Source organism: Canis lupus, chromosome 1 (assembly GCF_048164855.1).
Source record: "Canis lupus baileyi chromosome 1, mCanLup2.hap1, whole genome shotgun sequence".
NCBI lineage: Eukaryota > Metazoa > Chordata > Mammalia > Carnivora > Canidae > Canis > Canis lupus.
Window position 1 is genome coordinate 66,740,860 of NC_132838.1, and position 21,360 is coordinate 66,762,219.

A 21,360-nucleotide genomic window follows, 5' to 3' on the forward strand; every position below is an offset into this window, starting at 1 on the left:
GCTTAGTCAATACACCGAAAATAATGATTTCTGATTCAGTAGGTCCTAGACCTACGCTCTGGAATCTATTTTGTTAATAAGGGCTCTAGGCAATTCTTATCTTTAGGCATATTTGGGAAAGAGCACAGCACATTAAAACCTTCGATTAGTATTTAAATCATACAGATGCCCCCAATGCACCAGAGATTTTAATTGTGTTGAAACAGAGCCCATTCATCAGTACTTTCAAAATCCCTCCCCAATGATTTTATCATGAAGCAGCTTCTCAAGCTTTAACGTGCCTACAAATCACCTGGGAAATGGTTAAAATGATTCAGTAGATTGTTATCCAAGTCTAAGGTGGGATCTCAGATTTTGAATTTTTTTTAAAGATTTTATTTATTTATTTGAGAGAGAGAGAGAGAGAGCGCGCACAAGTGGGGGGGGGGGGCGGCAAGCAGAGGGAGAGGGAGGAGCAGGTTCCCAGCTGAACAAAGAGCCTGACATTGGGCTCGACCCCAGGACCCCAGGACCATGACCTGAAACGAAGACAGACACTGAACTGCCTGAGCCACCCAGGCACCCCAGATTAAGCATTTCTAACAAGGTGCTGCCTGTGTGCTGGTCTGTGGACCACATGTGAGTAGCCAGGACTATTAACTGGTATCTTTGGGACTGGAGCCAGAGCTAGAGCTTGCACCCGCTCACTTACCTTCCCTTTCCTTCTCCCACACACATTATTTCTATATTTTGGATTCCAGTAGTGAGTAAAGTGAATGGCATGGAAGAGAAGATTGAGAATAACGTGCCAACCCGCCTAGATGGGAGAATTATTAGGTGAATGAATGTCACAACGTACTGTAGTGCCTGACGCAGAGCCCAGCATATGAGCTCCCAGAAATTGCTGCTGAGTAGGAATCTGAACATTGTGAGGGGCATATGCACAGAGTGGGTCATGCAACTGGTCTCAAGAAGGAGGGGAGAATTTGAGCCCAAATCTTTCCTTTGAACAGTAATAATTTTGACACCTGTACTGTCCTTTCCCTGTATCTCCCTCAGATTTGCTTCAAAGTCTGGCTTTCACTCAAGTCTTCAAAGACTGATACCTTGACTGAACTGCTCAATTATCTGTAGACTAAAGAGTAATCTTTTTCTAGGGATAAGAAAGTATATGTAATATAGAATCTTCATTTTTCATATATTTCTTTGGGTATTCCCCTTGACTAAATTATGAGTTTCTGGAGACCTATGCCCTTCATTTCTTCAGCGTTACTCTCACGACATTTAATAAATTTACAGTTATTGCCACCCAATAGGCAGCCAGTACTCTCACTAATTAACAGTCTGGAAGCAGAGTCTAAGTGATTTTTATTCATTGCATTAATTTGAAAATAAATGAATAAATTTCAAAAGTACAAGTTAGCCTAATCCGTGAAATAAACATACTGCCTTATTTATGTGAGCAGGTTATAATTTTTTCCTAAGTATGACTGAAAAAATTAAAGTAGGGCCACTTGTACAGCAAATTCATGTTGGAGTTCTCTATTATAAAAACAAAGATGGGCTTCAGTTCCAAGAGTAAATGCAGAAATTTTAAAACTTCCTTCAAGGGATGCCTGGGTGGCTCAGCGTTTGAGCATCTACCCTTGGCCCAGGGCATGATCCCGGGGTCTTGGGATTGAGTCCCGCATCGGGCTCCCCGTAGGGAGCCTGCTGCTTCTCCCTCTGCCTGTGTCTCTGCCTCTCTCTGTGTGTCTCTCATGAATAAATAAAGTCTTTTGAAAAATAGAACAAAATAAAACTTCCTTCAAGTATACTCAGATTCACCTGACCCTACACTTTACATATGCAAATATATCAATATCAATGAAGAATTATTAAAAAGCACAAAAATTAAAGTGTTTGACCCAAGGATATGAATGAATTCATAATTATTTTAAATGCTGTGAAGCTCTTCGTTTGACAATGATAATCATGATCAAGGTCAATGCCCAAAGAGGGTACTAAAGGAATACTGAATGAATGTGAGTGAGTGAATGAACTAGTGAATGAATGAGCTGTTCTCAAACTCCATTGATACGAAACAAAAGGATATGAATTGTTTAAAATAGCACAGCATGAGTGATGAAACAGCATTCAGAACGCTGGTAAGGTCAAAAGTATCCTACTAATGAAAAGAAGTGGGTTTCAATCCCAGCTCTGGCACTATGGCTTTGGGCAAGCCACTTAAACTGGGTCTCAGTTTCCTTGTATATCAAATATATGTATTTATATATATTAGATGATCTCTAAGGGTCCTTACAGTTCTAGAATTCCATGAACTTTGCAAGCCAAATTATATGTATTTTTAAACATTTCATTTATTTATTCATGAGAGACACTGAGAGAGAGGCAGAGACACAGGCAGAGGGACAAGCAGGCTCCATGCAGGGAGCCCCATGTGGTCCTTGATCCCGGTACCCCGGGGTCACACCTTGAGCTGAAGGCAGATGCTCAACCGCTGAGCCACCCAGGTGCCCCTTTGCAAGCCAAATTAAAGTGAAACTTCCATTAAAAATCAGATGTTTGGGACACCTGGGTGGTTCAGCAGTTGAGCATCAAACTCTTGATTTCAGCTCATCTTAGGGTCGTGAGATGAGCCCCATCGCCTCAGCCAGCAGTCCACTTGAGATTTTCCCTCTACCCCCAACCCCCACTCTAAGTAAGTCCTTAAAAAAAAATTTCAATTCAGTACAGAAACTTTATGCTAACATAGCTTGTATCTGTGGGAAATAAAATTCATTCTGCATCTTTAAAAGCCTGCAAAGACTACTGGGAACTCCTTCCCCCAAGGTCTTTAAAAACACGATACATTTTCCTCTCTCGAAGATGCTTTAGACGTTCTCCTACCTCAAGTTCAAGCAGCAAACAGGTTTCCCTATGGTACTCCAACTCCCCTGACAGACGGTCACAGCACAGAGCCCTGGGTGTAAAGGGCCCTAAGCCCCTTAGCACCTGGGGATTCAGAGTACTGAGATTACACCAATACTACGCATTTCAGACGGAGGGACCTGGGGTCCCAGAATGGGACATTTGCCAACTATGAAGGATTAAGTTAGCTGCCAAACCCTTCAAGTTCTCTAAAATACCCGTATTTCAAGTTGGTATTAAAGATAACCATTCCTTAACAATGTACATAAAATAAAAGCCGCCCCTGAATTTGACTTTTACATATCAATTCGTTCAATAACAGAAAATACATATTATTCCAGGGGATTCAGATATTCCATCTTTCAATCCCGCCTGTTATCTGTACAGACCTATTGAATCTCAGCCTGCAAATTACCCATTTACTTCCCTCTTTGTTATCTTCATGCAAATTGTCTATTTTCATTCCATTATTCACTCACCTTCTGCACACTCATTTTGGTTTACTTAGGCAAGGGCCTAGGTTGAGGGAAAGTACCAGAATCTGACTTGAAGACAACTGCAGAAGCCCAATAACTACAGAGCGTGTTCCTCGCTCCTGTAACACGTCCCAGGAGGGTCCAGGGAGCCAGAGGTTCTGTTCACCGTAGGCCGCGGGGGCCTCATCTGACGAAGGTTTAGTTTTACAGGATGGTCGCAGCACTGGGTAACCCTGACCCTGACTCTCAAGACCTTTAGCTTCAAGTGACTTAGTATCATCACGTCTGCTCTCATTTCTTTCAACATATGCAATCTATGCCTCACTTGGCTGACCGGCCTGCTGGCTACCGCACAAGGCCACGTCAGGGAGAAACCCCTATCGGCCACTTTTCAGCCACTCTTGAGTGCTGCAGGAGATGTCCTTGGCCCCCAAGCAAATCTGTCCTTGGATTGTTAGATTAGGTCCCACCAGCACGGGGAGGAGTTCTGCTCCTCCTCTGACCTTCGATTCTAAATTCCTTGTGGACGTTTGACACCAGGTCCTAGGTGTTCATGACAGGTCTACCCCTACTCCATGAACAGGAACAGGAACGACTGACCGTCACTAAGAGACGGGACTGTGATTGCTTTGTCCGACTCTCCCTCCCTTGGTCTTTCGCATGGTCTTTCACGTTTTTGTTAAAGATCCATAGTATGATAGACATTGAAGGCCAGTCTAACTTCTAATAGGTAAGTAATAACTTGAGGATACTTCCCCCAAATAATGACACTTATACCTCTGGCCTGCTCTCCTCGGTGTATATGAGTGTGTGTATATATTTTTCATCTATTTGTTCTCATTGATGAAACTGTGCACATCCTCATGTACACCACTTGACATCATCACAATTAGAAAATTATTTTAAGTGCCAATATTCTCAAGAAAGTTCAGAACTAGTGAATTATTTTAATTTGATTGTTGTCTTTGTAAAAGATCAAATTTGATCTCCACTCCCACTTCCTTCTGATAAGGAAATCGTTTAGGGACTGATTTCTTACTATGAAACTCTCTGTTTGGACTTCCGTACAGAGTTATCATACTATTATTGACTATATTCATTCCCTAGACTGTACTTTTCATTTCCATAAGGTACGTATTTTATAACTGAAAGTTTGTACATCAACAGTGCACAAGGCTTCCCTTTTCTCCACATCCTTGCAAACACTTGTTATTTCTTATCTTTTCGATACTAGTAATTCTGACGGGCGTGAGGAGATAACTCATCATGGTTCTGATTTGCATTTGTACTCATGTTCTTTTGATCTGTAGTGTACGTTCTGGATAATTTTCCTGTGTTATAGGACATGAATTTTAAATGTTTTTAGAGCAATCCATTTTATATTCTAACACAATCTCCTCCTCCGTTAAAGAGACTGCAGTAAAGTGTCTAATCTAAATTTTTATGAATGCTTTATTGGGCCATCCCTAGAAAACTAAGTTCATCCTTGAAACACTCATGCCTCCCTTTTGCCACTGCTTTTTTCTGTGTCTGCCCTCTCTTTTCACCTCTCATAACCAGTAAGCATCCTTATTAGATACAAATCTCCCCAATACTCACATTTCATAATGCCTTGCACGGGTCGGGCCTTTTCCCCTTGCCTTGTCAGAGATCTGTTACAAAGAAAAAACAGTCAAATTAAAATAATTCACTAGTTCTGAACTTTTCTTGAGAATATTGGCACTTAAAATAAATTTCTAATTGTGATGATGTCAAGTGGTGTACATGAGGATGAGCATAATTTCATCAATGAGAACAAATAGATGAAAAATATGTATACATATGAATATACACAGAGGAGAGCAAGCCATAGGTATAAGTATCATTATTTGGGGGAAATATCCTCAAGTTATTACTCACCTAATAGAAGTTAGACTAGCCTTCAATGTCTATCATACTATGTTATGTATCTTTAACAAAAATGTGAAAGACCATATTTTATGTAATTTATAATGTCACTGAAAAAGTATTGATCTTTATGATTAAAAAGAATGAAAATTCACCATAAAGTCATGCAAAATCAGTGCATCATTCCTAAGTAAGTCAGAGAATCAATTAACAGTGAAGGAGTAAACCCATTAGTTTACTTGCCTCCTTTTCTAAAACCCTGAAGGGGTCTCTATTTTGTAGTGCAAAATGAATGTATCTATTTCATTAAATCTTAGAAATATGGAATTTAATGATCGTGACTTCACATTCCCATGCACTAAAATGCTAAGTCTTCAGTCAATGTTAGTAGACAAAAGAGAGGCCTCCTGACAAGAAAGCATTTACACAGTGCTCTTTTTATTGAGGAGACTTCTATGTTGCATTCGTAAATTTTAAGTAATGCTACCTTAGCTTCTGAGACAAGAAAGAAAGGAAGGAAAATACCAGGCTGAAGTCACCGCTACATAAAGTCATCCTTAGGACTCCCCCCACAATCAGAATGCCCAGCAATTTTTTTTTTCTGTGAGTTCCAAACCATAACAACTCTCTATTAATGGACTTAAGGCCAAAACTTTTAACACAAACTAGTCTGGAACTTTGAACTGATTTGATAGTTTGAGGTCTCCAGACCAGAATTTAAATTTAATCCAGAGAAAGCAACTAATCTAGAACCAGAACAGCCTTTACAGAGGGGGAGTAGGGTAAACCTCATTTTGCTTTCTTATTTCAATTCAGGGTCAGTTTTCTGACCTGCCAAGGTGTTGGAAAGCTTGACTTTATACAAGGATCAGTAACCCATTCATGAGCTCTGTGATGGGTTAAAAACAGCAAATAATTCTCATATTAAAGATGGAGTCTATCGGGTAAAGCGTGAAATGTGGGCCAGACCTGTAACTTGTTTGACCAACAAAATGTAGTGGAAAGTGACACTGGAGGGCTTCCAAAGGGCTTGCAGCTTCCCCTTTTTATGTATCTAGAGCCCAAAGAGCTCCATGCTCAGAGGATGAAAAACCACAGGAGGAGGGAGGCCTACGTTCTCTAGCATCTCAGATGAGGCCAACCCAGTGACCCGACAGCTGGATACAGCATATGAAGGAAGTGTCTGTGCATAGGCAGGGAGACCAGCAGGAGAATCAGTCAATTCACAAAATTGTGAGAAGCCATGAATAGTCCATAATTTCAGACATGACGTTTTAGGGATGGTTACAGCAACATGTAACAGAACACAATCTCCCTAGGAGGAAGGTGCTTTGTTTTCCTTCCGTTTCTTGCAGAACATGTCTCCTCGCTGAGGCAACTGGAAAACATGGCAAGCCGGTTAGCATGTGAATGTCAGGAGCATCAGCCCTTGAGAAGAACCCCCTCTATTCCTCATAATGGTTCTAACTCCTTACGTCTGCGGCATACCCCACAGGCCAATGTGAAACCAGAATATGTTTCTAGAAAGAAAGAATTATATGGAAGAAAAGAAGAAAGAAGGGCAGGGCTAAGCCAGCCCTTTAGCACTACTATGTGAGCTAAGGCTAGGTTTCAGAATAGAGATCTTCTAATGTGGAGAGAGGACCAGATGGTCAGATGGATGAGGCTCGGCAGAAGACTTCTGGGTAAGGGGGGGGGGCGGAAACAGGGAGAACAAGTTGCAAAGGAATTGTAGAATGTGTGGGGAATGGTGAAGCACGGTGCTGGGGTAGGAGAATAAAAGCAGCCAGACACCTAGGAAGGCTGGCCCTCATTTCTTTGTTGGTTACCCTAACTACTCTCCAACACTTGTAGGAAAGAGGAGAAACGAAGTGTCATTTTTCTCACATGAGAAGAATCTACCCACAGTGTATCTACAGTAAACTAGTCAAATAATTAACCTACACAGACCTCCTCGCAGGTATCAGCCATTAACAACACTCCCACATGGTCAATGCTGAGCCACAGTGAATTGCTGGGGGAGGAGGAGGCCTGATACCACTCCCGGAGCATGGCTGCCTCCCCAGCAAGCAGGCAGCCAGCTGTGACCACTGACCTCCACAGAACAAGACAGAAGAAGAGCTTATGCCTCCACCTCTGAATAAGTACCAGTCTAAAGCAAAGGAAGAAATCTTCCCTCATCCACATTGAGACTCACCATCAAGTCCTTTACATGCCGTACGTCTTGGACACAGGGCTTATCTCTACTCCCACCCCAAGCATCGTCTCTCTTTCCTCTCCCCACAGCACGCCACAGAGCCTTTATCACACAGCAGTTGTCTCACCAAAGCCTCAATGGTTTATGTTCCTGCCTCCCTCACTGAGGGTCTGCTACTTGAGGGCAAGGCCCTGGTCTTCATAAGTTTTGTATCTCTCGAAGCTAGCATGGTGTTTGCCACATGGTCGGTGAGCGCTGAAGTAAGAGTAATCAACTGACCAAAAGCGACTACCCAAACACATCAGTAGTAACAAATGTAAACCAGACATGATAGGTAGTTATCCATATTTTTTAATATGGCTGCTCTAAAGATGGGTTTCCCAAAGCCTGTTTTTGAGCATGTCCACGTATGCCTCTACGTGCCATTTTAATTCCGTCATAAACCATAACATCCCTTTTAACCAGAACACCAACACAAACCATCAAGTCATCCCTTCAATATCCTTGACTTAAGGACCTTAAATACAACTCTGCTTCTTTGTCTAGCCTGAACGCACGTACGATTGGTTTCCCTTCAGCTGCTACCCTCTACCACCCTTTCCAATAAGCTACCCTTACTTACCTATGGATTGTTCAAGGCTGGTTTCAGATCTGGCGGGGGAAAAAAATAAATAAATAAGAAATGACTTAGTCAAAATAGCCTTACAGTCAATGCCATCTTTTACTGATGCCGTGTCCTGTCTTGCTCCTTCTTTTCCTGTTTATCACCTTATTTCTAATGCCTGGCTACAAAGCTGAACATGAACTTTGCTCTGTTCCTTGCCATTCTGATTCTAGTAATTCACTCCGGTTTAGCCCATGACCTTACTCTGATGTCTGTTGTATGCAGTCTTCCTTACTTGAGAAGCCTCCCTTGATCCTCCTCCCTTTCACTCAAACTCAGTATTAATCAGGGTGCATTCTCTGGAAAGGCCAGATAACATGGCGGGGAGCGGGGGGGGGGAATCACTGGTTTTAAATCAGACAATCTGGTTTCAAGCCCCAGCTTTGATACTTATGTGTCCCTTAAAGACCTAGCAAGGATTTTCAAAAAGTACTTTTACAAAAGGACTATTTATACTAGTGCAGAGTTAAGGGGTATGACAGGAGATGTTGAGAAACCTAAGGACTAGGAAGAGTGGGAAGTCATTTCTAGTCCTAGGCCTAAAAGAGGCAGGGCAAGTAGATGGTGTTATTGAAACCCGGTTGAGAGCTGGAGCCAGGGAATAGGGCTTCTGGACAAAGCTGAGGGATGCATCAGTTTCCAGAATGATGCCAAAGCAGGAAGGGAAGAGAATCACTCTTTCCTTGCATGCACCCACTGGGGTCCCCATTGACTGAACCCAACCAGAAAGCAGAAGAAGGAGGCTCTGATGACTGGTCCATAGAAGTCAACACCGTGGGGCCAGGGAGGACAGAGAAAATAGGTATCAGGGTAAAATAAAATAACCAGGATCGTTTCTACATAAGGTTAGCTAAGTGACATTACCTCACTGGCTTCAGGGGTCTCCTCTATGAAGCAAGTGTTTTGAGGCTGTCTTGCAGATAACACACGCAAAAACAACTATAAAAAAAGATGCTCATTAAAATTATCCCTCACCTAGCCTTGCCCTCTCCATCTTATAATGCTTTCAGGTCTTTGATATTAACCCTCGACCTAGAGCTGTGACCACAGCCACTTAAACTGTTGACTTTCTCCAGAGTTTCCTAGGACAAGAGAGACATGGATGTAAATCCTCATCCAAAGATACGGATGGAAAAAAAGGAAGGAATAACACAAAATAAAAGGGAAAGTCTTCCTTCAATGAAACCCCTGTTCCTTCCCCGCCTGGGATTCCTGAAAACAGCTGAGATGTTGTGGTATCTGCAGCTAGCTCAAAGTCTTTCTCCCTACCCACTCCAGGCATCTTCCCACAATCTGAGGTCCAAAGACTGTTCCTCCTTGTCTCAAAGTGTAGAGACAACTAGAAAGATTGAATTGGTGCTGGGTATATTTTTGCCAGGCCGGAGGCATCTAGGATTCTCTTGGGTTAGGCCTTTCCAGAAATCAACAAGTCTGTGAGAAGATTTCTAAATCTGGGCCTATCCAATTAAACACAATTCTGTAGGTGAACGCTGTGATGTCACATAGCTAGAAATGGCATTGACATTTGCAATTACAAGTCTGCCTTTCTTTTTTGGATATATGGCCCTTATCTTCAGAGCTAAAAGGCTTTTGGGAGACCATTTAGTTGTATGTTCTCATTTTCCAGATGAAGAAATCCGAAACGCAATGACAAAGACAGAACAGGAACTTCACCTTGATCCCCAGCTTGCCAGTCTAGTTAGCCCTTCTTACCGCAACACATAGGCTCTTTATATTAAAACTCTATAATAATAAAAAAATTCCTGAGGCATTAAATCCTTTATAGTAAATAATACCAGATATTCACTTTTAAATGAGCCCAGCGTTAGCTTACTTGCGAAAGAAAGAAGTCTTTAAAAATAGGCACGGCAGACAGTGCTCGCCACAATTTTCTAAGTGTCCCATAACTTCATCTGGGAGGAAGAACATTCTTTCTTGTTGACAGAAAGTAATCCATCACGGGTCTTGACTTTCTCATTTTCTTAATGCTATATAACCATCTAATCATTTTTTTTAAAATTGCTATAATAATTCTGTCTCCTTTATTTCTCACTCTAAAAATAGCAGCTCTCCTTCATCTGCTAACTTCCACGGCTTCTCAACACTGCCGTCTGCTCTGTATTTCGAGGATGACTTCTAGCTGCGTCAGTTGCCCAGACCCCACCGGCAATACCCCGTTTGACTTGCTCAGATGCCTCCAGATCTGAGTAACTAGAGAGCTGAGCGTTTTCAGGATCTGCATGTTAGCTCTGTGGTAGAATGACTGATGTCAGCCCCAACTTTGCCAAGGATCTCTCATCACTACTAGTTCTAGCCCATTCCAAGCTATTGGGCTTGCTCTCTCGTTCTGGAGCACACCCCCTTTCGCATATTTGAGCACGGATTCAACAATATGACAATCATTTTCTTTCCTTAAAGTGCCACTCCTGCAGCGGACGAAAATAACTTGTAACTGTTGTCGCTGCCTGGTGGGGGAGGTGGCACGGGGCAGAGGAGAGGTTGCAGTGACTCCTCTGGATGTGCTCACACACACACCCCCCCCATCTTTATCCAAAACTATTCTCTTCTCCTGGCTCGACTCTCTTAAATTCCTGGTTATCCAAACTCCCTGGGCCTTTAATGTTTTCTGGAGAAAAACAACAAGCAAATGTTGACTTCTATGCTGAGCCTATGGTTTTTGACTTGCTTTAGGCTTGGGCCTTGGAATCCTCTGGCAGCCACAGGCTTCTAGGAGCGTTGTTTTATTGATTTAAAAAAAAAAAAAAGGTACCATGTTGCACAAAATAGGCTGCGGCATGCTTTCCATAAGCTGCTAGGGCAGTGGAAGGACCGGAGGACTCAGGCAGGCGAGTAAACACACATTTAATAGTATGGTAACATGGATCAGGAAAAAGTTATTCTAAAGCATAGCGTCAAGAGAGAAAGAATACACTCTCCATTTATTTAATGTTTTCCTTATGTTTCCTCAGAACAGTGCTTATTCCTTGACAAGCCTCTCCTGCACCCTGCATCCAGGGCTCCTTTCCTGGGATGGCTCAAGACTTGCAGCTTCTCGCTCTGCTTGTTTATTTATTTACACTGTCATTCCTATTCTCATCCAAACTAACATATGTCTGCACAATACAGAGTGAAAAGTAAATGTCTTTCTTCGTGTTTATTCCCCCCTGAAGTCGTTCACCAAATTGCTTTTTTTACATCCCTTTTGCAATCTCATCCCATCCGGCTCAAGTATCCCGGATTAGAAAGGCAGTCTCTGGAGTCCTTTTCAAAGGGAGCCTCCCACAGCCTTTAAATCCCCCACATTTTATGGTGCAGATATTCAGGATCTGAGGTATTAAGTAAGAAGGAAAGCAAAGCTGACTGGGACGGGCACAGAAAAATAGAGTAGCTTCTTTTTTGGATAATCATTATTGGAATTGTCCTGTTATCTGTAACTTTTCTGGTTCAAAGTGATAAACTCAGTCATTTGCAACTGGACATTATGCAACAGATAAAGATGGTGTGTGTGTGCGCACACGATGTACAGAAAATACCATTCTACCGCAGAGAAAGAATTGTGAATGGGAATTCTTAAAAATAAGCCAAAAGTCACAACCCTGATGGGGTTGTTGTCTTTCCCATAATATAAAATCGATAGAAAACTACTCCTACCTTCAAAATTCCAATACAGGCATGCAAAGCAATTAATAACATTTAATTAAGGAATTAGCATGGAAAGGCCAGCCTCTCAGATTCTCATTTTTTAGCGCTTTTACAAGAATGTGTAGTTCATGCTCCTCTCCTTTTGCTTCCAGGCCATCTCCTCTCCTCAGTCCTCTCTTCTGGGATGTGTAACAACTATACCCCTGAAGACCTCAGAGAAATACAACAATTTGAAGCACTGCGAGCTTGCAAAAAAAAAAAAAAAAAATGGGATGGGTAGGAGCGATGACCTTTTTATCCCTTCCATGTATTTCCATGTATAAACACGTACACAGGAGGCGACCCAGTTCAGGGATCATAGATGGAGGGAAGAGGGAGAAAGTCCACTCTCGCTTGCTCTCCAGCAAGGCTCTGGCTATCTTCTAAACCTAAATTATTTGAGCCTAAGAATTAGCAAGGTGTTTATGAATCAGGGACTTTTTCAGCGTGACCTCTCAGGGCTGGTGTAAAACTGTACAGCTACAAAGGATAGTCCTTCGGATACTGTTAAATACGGCTCCCGACTAGCTTCCACTAAAATCACTCCGGGGGCTTAGGACTCCCAAGTGGTACTTCAGGAGCTTCTGGAAGCTCATCGGCTTGTGCTACTGGAAGGAAGAGGTGGGACGCTCACCTGGGAGCAGCCAGGGCGCCCCGCTCAGAAGTGCAGGGCACCCCCCCCCCCACCCCTGGGTGGACCCGCCGACCCTGGTTCCCGCTGCCAGGGGCCCCGCAGGAAGGGGGACCCTCCGCGCCCGCACCCCCCAAGCCTGGGAGAAACCTTCGCAAGGGTCAGTCTCGCTGGCGCGGACGAGAACCGCCGCCGCACACCGGGCTTTTCCAGATCGGGGGACGGGGGCGCGGGGAGGCGCGCCAGCCGGGGGGCCGGGCCGGGCCGGGGCGGCGGGAGGGCTGCGGGGACTCTCCGGGCCGCCGCCGAGGCGCCGCCCAACCGCCGCAGGCACCGTCCCGCGCGCCGCCGCGGGGCCCCGCTCGGGCCAGGTGGCCGTCCGCGCCCCCGGGTCCTCGGGAGAGCCCCTCCCCTGGGAGCCTGCAGGCTGGGCGGCGGGGCGGCGGGGCGCGGGGGGGGCGGCGAACCCCGGAAAGCAGTCGCAGACGCGCGCCCCGCAGCCCCCGCCGCGGTGCCGACTGCCCAGCTGCGCTGCGGGGGGCGCGGGGCCTGGACAGCCGGGGGCTCGGGGGTGGGGGGTCCTGGACAGCCTGGGGGCGCGGGAGGTGGGGGGTCCTGGACAGCCTGGGGGCGTGGGAGGTGGGGGGTCCTAGACAGCCGGGGGCTCGGGGGTGGGGGGTCCTGGACAGCCTGGGGGCGTGGGAGGTGGGGGGTCCTAGACAGCCGGGGGCTCGGGGGTCGGGGCGCCTGGACAGCCGGGGTGCTCGGGGGTCGGGGTGCCTGGACAGCCGGGGGCTCGGGGGTGGGGGGTCCTGGACAGTCGGGGGCTCGGGGGTGGGGGGTCCTGGACAGCCAGGGTCTCGGGGGAGCGGGGCCTGGACAGCCTGGGGGCGCGGGAGGTGGGGGGTCCTAGACAGCCGGGGGCACGGGAGCCGGGGGGAGCGGGGGGCGCGGGGGGCGCGGGGCCTGGACAGCCCGAGGACGCGGGAGGCAGGGGAGGCGGGGGGCAAAGGGGGCGCGGAGGGCGCGGGACCTGGACAGCCTGGGGGCTCGGGGGTCGGGGGGCCTGGACAGCCGGGGGTTACGGGAGGCGGGGGGCGCAGGGCCTGGACAGCCCAGAGGCGCGTGGGTCAGGGGGCGCGGGGGACGCGGGGCCTGGACAGCCCAGGGGCGCGGGGGTCGGGGGGCGCGGGGCCTGGACAGCCGGGGGGCGCGGGGAGCTGGGGGGGCGCGGGAGTCGGGGAGCTGGGGGCGCGGGGGCGCGGGCTCTGGACAGGCGGGGGCGCAGGGCCGCGGGGTGTGCGGGGTGCGCTGGGGACTTGGGGCGACGCGGGGGGCAGCGCGGGGGACGCCGGGGGCGGCGCGGGGAGCGGGGGCTCGGACAGCCCGCGGGGGGAGGGGGGAGCGCGCGCTCGGCGGCCGCGGACCCCAGCTCGGGGGCGCCCCCGGGGGACCCCGCTCAGCGCGCGGGCCCCGCCGCCCCCGCCCGCGGCCCCCGCGCCCCGCGTGGTGCCCGGAGATGCTCCGCCGCAGACCCGGGACCCCTCAGGCGCCTCTTCCCGTCCCTCTGCCAAATCGCAGCGCCTGTACTTTTCCAGCTCCCTTTTTTCCCTCTTGAAATTGAAAGTTATTGAGGTCGCTCGGGGTTGTTGCTGCGGCGGTTTCCTTCCCCGCCCCCGAGCTCCCGCCCCCCGCAGCCACCCCCTCCCCTCCCCTCCCTCCCTCCCCTCCCCTCCCCCTCCCTCCCTCCCTCCCCGCCGCCCGCCCGCCCGCCTCCACTGGAGCGGCTCCTGCTCGCGGACGGCAGAAGCAGCTCGGGGTCTGTCCGCCGCCCCTGGGCCATGGCCGCGCTGCCCTCGGCGCCCCCTGCGCTGCGATCCGCGGGCCCCCGCCGCTGTCGCCGCAGCCGCCGCCGCCTCTGAGCCCGGACCCGCCGCCCGGACCCGGACCCGCCGCCGCCGCGCACCATGCTACCTGCGGCCGCCCCGGCGAGGCCGCTCGCTGCCCGGGGAGCCCGCGCCGCTCGCGGTGCCGACAGCCACCCTCGCGGAGCCGCCGCGGCGCCGGGCTCGGGCAGCTGGCACGTCCAGTAGTGGGCGTCCCCGCCCGCCCCGCTCGGGTGGCCGCCCGGCGCGCCCCTCGGAGCCCGGGGCCAGGTCGTCCGCCGCGGGCTCGCGCGCCCCGAGCCCCAGCGCCTGCCCCGGTCCCAGACGCTTGCTGCTACGGTTAACAGAAGCAGGAGGAAGGGACGGGAACCGCTACTGGGTTACTATGCACTTGCGACTCATTTCTTGGTTTTTTATCATTTTGAACTTTATGGAATACATCGGCAGCCAAAACGCCTCCCGGGGAAGGCGCCAGCGAAGAAGTAAGTGCCGGGCTTCGTGCGCCAGGGCTCCCCCGCCGCGTCCACCTGTCGGGCGGCCCCGCGCCCTCGGCCCCTCGGGGCTCCCTCGCCCCCCTCGGGGCTCCCTCATCGCCTTCGGGCTCCTCGCCCCCTCCAGGCTCCCTCATCCCCCTCCGGGTGCCCTCGCCCCCCTCCGGGCTCCTCGCCCCCCTCGGGGCTCCCTCGCCTCCGCCGCATCCCCGCGGGCGCGAACCTGGCTGCCGCCCCCCGCTGCTCCGGGTTCTAGGGGAAGCCGCGTGCGTTCGCTAGACGGGCTCGAGGTGTCTGCGCGCCCCCGGGGCCGGGGGTGGGGACCGCGGGTTGCCGAGCCGCCGAGTCCGCGCCGGGGGAGGCGCGCGGAGACCGCGCTCGGGGGGCGAGCAGCCCGGGAGCCGGCGGACGCGCGGGGGGCGCGGGGGGCGCGAGAGGACGGGCGGGGCGCCCCGGCTGGGCGGCTGCAGCGCCGCGAGCGCCTGGGGACTGCCCGGGACGCGGCTGCCCGCCCACGCCCTTGCCCGGCACGCGGAGCGCGGGGCCGGCCGGCGTTGGGCTCCTCCGAGGGGCCCCGCGGGGCGGACGCGCGCGGACGGTGCGCTTCCCCACCAAGCTCGGGGCGCGCCTCCCGGGCCGCCCGCGTCCGCCCGCCGCTCCCGGTGGGGCCGCGCGACAGGTCGTCCGGGATCCGGCGCCCGCGCTCCCTCCGCCGCGCTCGGGGTGCCCGGCACGGGAGCTGGGCGCGCGGAGGGCGCCACGTCCTGCCCGCCGGGAACCTGGTGCCCGCGGAGGGCGCCGCGTCCTGACCCCCGGGGACCTGGTGCCCGCGGAGGGCGCCGCGTCCTGACCCCCGGGGACCTGGTGCCCGCGGAGGGCGCCGCGTCCTGACCCCCGGGGACCTGGTGCCCGCGGAGGGCGCCGCGTCCTGACCCCCGGGGACCTGGTGCCCGCGGAGGGCGCGCTGCAGGCTGCGGGACCGGGGCCGGAGGAGCCCGCCCGGAGCTCGCTGGGCGCCCAGGACGACGCCCCTGCCACCCCCGCCGCCGGGCGCGGGGCACGGGCCGGAGGGCTGGGGACGCCCCGCCGCCGCCGTCTGCGCCCCGGACGCGAGGGGCCCCGAAGGCTCCCCGAGTGTCGCCGGCCTCGGGCGAACGCGGGCCGGTTCGCCTGCGCCCCGGGGCCGCGCAGCGAGGGGCGGGGGGCCCGGAGGGGTTTGCGGCCTCGGTTCCCCGGCGTCCCCCTTCGCTCAGCCGCGCCCCGGGGTCCCCGCCCCCCTTCGCCGGCCCCGGGCGCCTGCTGCCCCGCGCTGCCCCGCGCGCCATCCCCTTCTCCCCGCCGGGACCCCGGGGCCGCCAGTGTAGACAGGGGCGCTTCCGATCGCAGTGCGGGGCCCCGTTTCTGAAGGAGGCCCCCCGGGAGGGCGAGCTGGCGGTGCCTCGGCTCCCGCCGGCCCCGGGCGGGGACCCTCCTCGGGACGAGCCGCCTCTGGACCTGCCGCCGTCGCCTCCAGGCCGAGTCGGAGGCGCAGCGGGTGAGCGCGGGACAGGGGCCGGGAGAGCTCCCCTGCCCGGGATGCTGCGGCCGCGCCCTGCGGTCGGCCTCCGAGGCCGGGTCGGCCGGTGAACTCCTGGGAGAGGGGCGACCCCTTGCGTCCTCGGAGGAGACCGACCAGGCCCTTGGCAGGTGCAGTGTGGCTCCTGGAGAAAGGGGGGGTGGGGTGGGGGGCACAGGGAAGGGTGTTCAATGTCCAGAAACCCGGGGCCGAATTGCAGTGTGCACATACTCGTTTCTTTGGAAATTTCTTCAACGTGTAAGAACGTTTTCCTCCAATACGGTCTGGGAAAACGAATTTTGATGAAAGATAAGGTCAAAGGTATTTTCGAAAAAATAAATAAATAAAAAGCCATTACTTTTTCCTAAAAAAAAAAAAAAAAAAAAAAACAACTAACATGAAGCTTTAAGAGTATTATCCCTTTGGGCCTGTGGTTAAATAGCTTCACTTTCCTAGACTTTTAAAAAATCTTCTCTAAAAATACCAGAGGTGGAAGTTGAGGTGTTAAGAGCTGTTTTTTTCCAAGTGTTTTGAAAGTGGTCTCTTGAATGTTTTAGTGCAAAAGTTTCTTGCCAAGAAAAAAAAAAGACATTTGTTTGTAGTGTTCAGTATTGTCAAGTCTAAGCAACCATGGCTAATACTCGGATGTAGCAGATAAAGCCACATTAGTATTCTCCGGCTTTCCTGCTGTACCTTTTGTCCGTACTTTGTGAAAACTAGTGTTCTTATAGGAGAAGGAGCGTTTTTTTAAAAAGATTTTATTTATTCATGAGACCGAGAGGGGGGGGGGCAGAGACACAGGCAGAGGGAGAAGCAGGCTCCCTGCAGGAAGCCCGACGTGGGACTCGATCCCACGACCCCAGGATCTGACCTGAGCCAAAGGCAGACGCTCAATGGCTGAGCCATCCAGGTGTCCCAAAAAGAGCCTATTAAACATAAATTTTGTGCCTTAAAAAATATCTCTGGAGTCATCAGTGAGTAAATACACAATAACTTTTTTTTACCTATTTGGATTCATATACAGCTCCTAGAGGTGACTAACTTGAATTTGTTTACGATAAAAAATGAAACGCAACCCTTATTCAAGATTCCCCAACCAGCAGTGTTTTCAGAGGCAAGATTTGGTTTTAAGTACAGTGTTGAATCAAGAACCCCCAATTCCAGCTCCGTCCTTGCAACTTAGTACGGTCAGGTTTGGAATTCCACGCTATCTGCTAATGAAAGTAAAGGTCATACTTGCCATGATGATAATAAGCACAAAACCTCACTATTGCACTGCATTTTCACGTGAGTGATACACTCAGACCCCTAAATAGTAACTTGAAGAGTAGGTATTAAGAGTCCCATTTTACAGAGAAAGAGTCTGAGAAACAGAAGCTAAGTAACTTCTACAAAGCCGTACAGCTGGTGGGTAGAGCTGATCTCCTGCTTTTTCACTACCTGGTGATCTATGTCACAGAGAGGATGCCAGGTATGTTAAGTAATAAATGTGATGGTCTCCAGACTCTCATTTATCCACTTTGTTTGGAGAATAAGCTCTTCTGGTTGACTGGAAATTTTTGAACTGCTATTTATGTTATTATACATTAGCGACCAATGTCAAAGAATTCAATATCTAGTAATAACAGTAATAATGAAGAGCAGTAGCGAAGCTTGCTAAATATAATAACATTGCTTGGTTATTCAGAAGACATTATAGGATCATATTACTCCAGAAGATTACTGTTAGAAACGTCAGATGCCTTTGTAGTATCCTTTTTATTTGATGCCATCTATTAATTTGATTTTAATTGTCTGGATTCTAGATACACGCGAGTTTTGAAAAGCTATTGCGTGCATAATAATTACAAAGCTCTGATTGCATAATCTGTAAAGCTTATAAAAATCCTTCATAAATATCTGAAATAAAGGAGTAAGAATACAAGGGAAATAGTGGTAATAAGATAAAACCACCTTATCGGAATATATTGTTGGTCATTGCCCATGACCTTATTTCAGATTTTGAGCCATTCTTTGAGATTCTGATACACTCTTGGTAATAATACTGCTAATTCTGGTAAATAACAAGTTAACTATAGGCTAGAAAAATCTTTCATTTGACCATGCATGTTGTAATATTAATTTTGAATGGAAGTATGGTTTGGATATTGGCTACAATGCGTTTTCTCACTTGTCTACTTCAGTTACCAGTCTACTTTGTTTTTGAAAGAGACGTTGTTTAATACATAGGAGACACAGTAAAATTTTTTGGAGAAAACATCCTGCAACGTATCATGTGATATCTACATGAATCAAAGTCACAAATTTAAACTCTCAGGCTGTAATGGCAACATCTAAAAAAAAAAAAAGCAAAAAAAAAAAAAACAAAACTTCATTTTTGTAAATTTTAATATATATTATAATATTAGAACTATAATTATTATACTATCAGAGTTCTTTCTTAAAATATCCTTTTGTCATACTATTTTAATTATTTATTGCTTCAGTAGAAGGATTTTACTTAGAACATTAAGGATGATGATTCTTAAATATTGTCTTTTTAATCCCCAGTTTTTCCATGTAAAGTAATTGAGAATATAAGAATGAGTGTGAAATTGACTTAATGTCAACATTTCGTTGTTCCTCTAAGCATGAAAAATGAACAGTATTTCAGTTTCTAAGCAGATAACTTTTGCTAACTCATTGTTTCATTAAGTATTTACCCAGAATTTAATATTCTACAAATTAGGTCCCCGGAAAGCAATGTGTGGAAATTACAACATGTAGTTACATTTGACTTTCAAGTTATGGGAAAACCATACATGCCGCAGTACTACAAAACAAATTTATTAGTCATCTGATTATTTTAGACTATTTAAATCTGGACAGAGATCTCCAGATTACTACTAAATACCTGAAAATATTCTCCAATTGCATTTAATCTTTTTTTTTAATGCAGTTCTTTTAAATTCTATGTAATGTTGGTGGTATATTGTGTGGAGTTGTCAGAACCCTAAGTAGAGTCAAGACCAAATGGTCCCTCTGCAATTATAAGAACAAAGTATCAAAAAATAAGACTTTTCTACATAGAGTAATTTCTTAAATCATCTTTCCCCGCTTTATCTGAATGTTTCATTTTGGATGTTGTCCTAACCTTTCTTCCTACTTCCCCGCTATCCGCTTATCCCACCCCCCAAAAAATCCTTTTCCAAGTAGTGAATTCTTGAAATGCCATCAGAGTGGGTATTATATTTCAAGAAATGTAAGAATCAACTTTGGTTACCATTAGGAAAACATCATTCAGTTCTGAGAGCATGGTAAGGATCATGCAAGACAGTGTGTTGAAATTACGTGTTTTACTTGGTTAGAACTATTTCTTCTCTGAACAGTGCATTGAACACTGGCATGCTTTCGAGAATGATCATTTGAGAAGTGTTGCATCATAAATCACATAGATTTCTCTACCTTGCTTTTGATTTTGAGGGAAAATGTGGGTTGCTTTCTCAATTGTGAATGTTTTCTTCAGATTTAAAATGATTGGATTATCTTGAATTTACCATCGGTTGGACAACCCAGTAAGTTTGAAATGCTTTGCGACTCTACCTTAACAAACTATAAAAAAGTGTAAAATATATGTCTGTAAAAATTTACTGGACATTTTTTTTCTATTTAATCCTGCCCATCAGATCTTTCCCTTCAGGAATATTACTAGAATTCTGCTTAAAGTACTTATCCAGCAATACTGAAAAGAATGGAATGTTCCATTCTCAAGGACTATGGGGGTGCTGAGAATGCTTACTGTCTAAAAGTCATTGAGGGCTATACAATCCTATTTTCTGCTCTGAAGAGTTTTCAACAGCATGAAACTTTGAAGCAAAATGCCTACATTTTTTCTTCACATTTGAAAAGTTTGGATAATCTCAAAAATTCGTTTTAAAAGATATGGTTACAGGTGCCTCTTGTCTGATAAGAGGATTTCTGCTTTATTTGTAATCTTGGCAAAGGACCTAGTTACCATCTGCTGTCCCTACATTTTTTTCTGGAAGTTTCACAGAGAAAACTCAGTAATACTAAAAAATATGATTGCCCAATTAAATGTATATTTAATAGCTCTTAACAGTCATCATGCCTTCTGCAAGAATCTAATCCAGTCTTCGAAACAGTACCTTATCAGGGTGGTATCTGACCTTTAGGAAACAATGAGTAGCAAGCATCCTAAGTTCATGCCAGAGACTGGGACCTACGATGCCATTGAGAGAATCCCCAGTGTCTGCTGGAGAGAAGTAGACTGAGAAGTAGAGGATCTGGGTTCTAGATCCAGCACACCTGCTAATATTTGAATAATCCAGGCAAGTCCCTTTACACCGCTTAAGATTGCAATTCCTCATCTGTGAAGTAAGGTGGTTGATCAACGAGTTATAGCTAAGCGATTGCTATAGTCTCTTCAACTTATCTTTTTGGTCTGAGAACATAAACCGTGGCTGTGACGTAAATACTCACAGTTAAACAGCTCTTCTAAACTTGGCTGTCTTTTTCAACCAAGTTTAGGCGATGAAGACTGGAAGTGCAAACAAATATAAATATCCCCTTATTATAAGGAAATGTGGTTAAAGAGTACTTAATAAGCGCCTTATCAAAGTAGAGATGGAATTAGTTATACCATTTCTCACTCTTCGCAGTATCTAGTGCCCAGACACCATAGCCATAGCATCGCTCAGCGTACTCAGGTTTTCAGTAGATCTGTCTTGTCCCAGGGCTTGGAGTCACAGGGAGCTGGCTTGGAATCTGGCTGGAGAGATGCTGAAGAACTCCCCTCCCGTGACAAGCTGTCAGGAGTGGCCTGTCCTGGAGTCGAGGCAGCAACTGCCATGGCCCATGTGTAAGATAATAAGGCCCCGTGTCAGGATAGTGGTGACTGACTGAGCAAGGGAATGTATAAAGCCGATAATTTATATGGATCGAACGTATAGGTCTTGGCAACTAATTGGACACGAAGGGAAAAGAGAGGGAGGGACGTATTTGGC

At 48.2% G+C, this 21,360-nt stretch overlaps 1 protein-coding gene and 1 long non-coding RNA gene across 29 annotated transcripts in view; one reads left to right on the forward strand and one right to left on the reverse strand.

Annotated features, from left to right (window-relative positions):
* The window catches only part of LOC140637110 (uncharacterized), a 182,394-nt gene extending 169,635 nt beyond the window's left edge, over positions 1–12,759 (reverse strand). For all 26 annotated transcript variants that reach the window (XR_012034364.1, XR_012034368.1, XR_012034403.1 and 23 more), the window contains exons 1-4: positions 12,576–12,759; positions 8,978–9,052; positions 8,072–8,100; positions 4,965–5,017 (exon numbers count right to left, since the gene is read on the reverse strand). This is a non-coding gene — a long non-coding RNA (uncharacterized lncRNA). The remainder of the gene's footprint in view (positions 1–4,964; positions 5,018–8,071; positions 8,101–8,977; positions 9,053–12,575) is intronic.
* Positions 12,760–14,558: 1,799 nt separating this feature from the next.
* The window catches only part of RSPO3 (R-spondin 3), an 83,694-nt gene continuing 76,892 nt past the window's right edge, over positions 14,559–21,360 (forward strand). The window contains exon 1 of one of the 3 annotated variants that reach the window (XM_072833317.1): positions 14,559–14,793. In XM_072833317.1, the coding sequence (XP_072689418.1) occupies positions 14,697–14,793 (97 nt within the window). In that variant the 5' untranslated portion in view covers positions 14,559–14,696. Of the gene's footprint in view, positions 14,794–21,106; positions 21,216–21,360 lie in introns of those variants that run through there. The other 2 variants (XM_072833327.1, XM_072833337.1) reach the window with 2 other exon arrangements.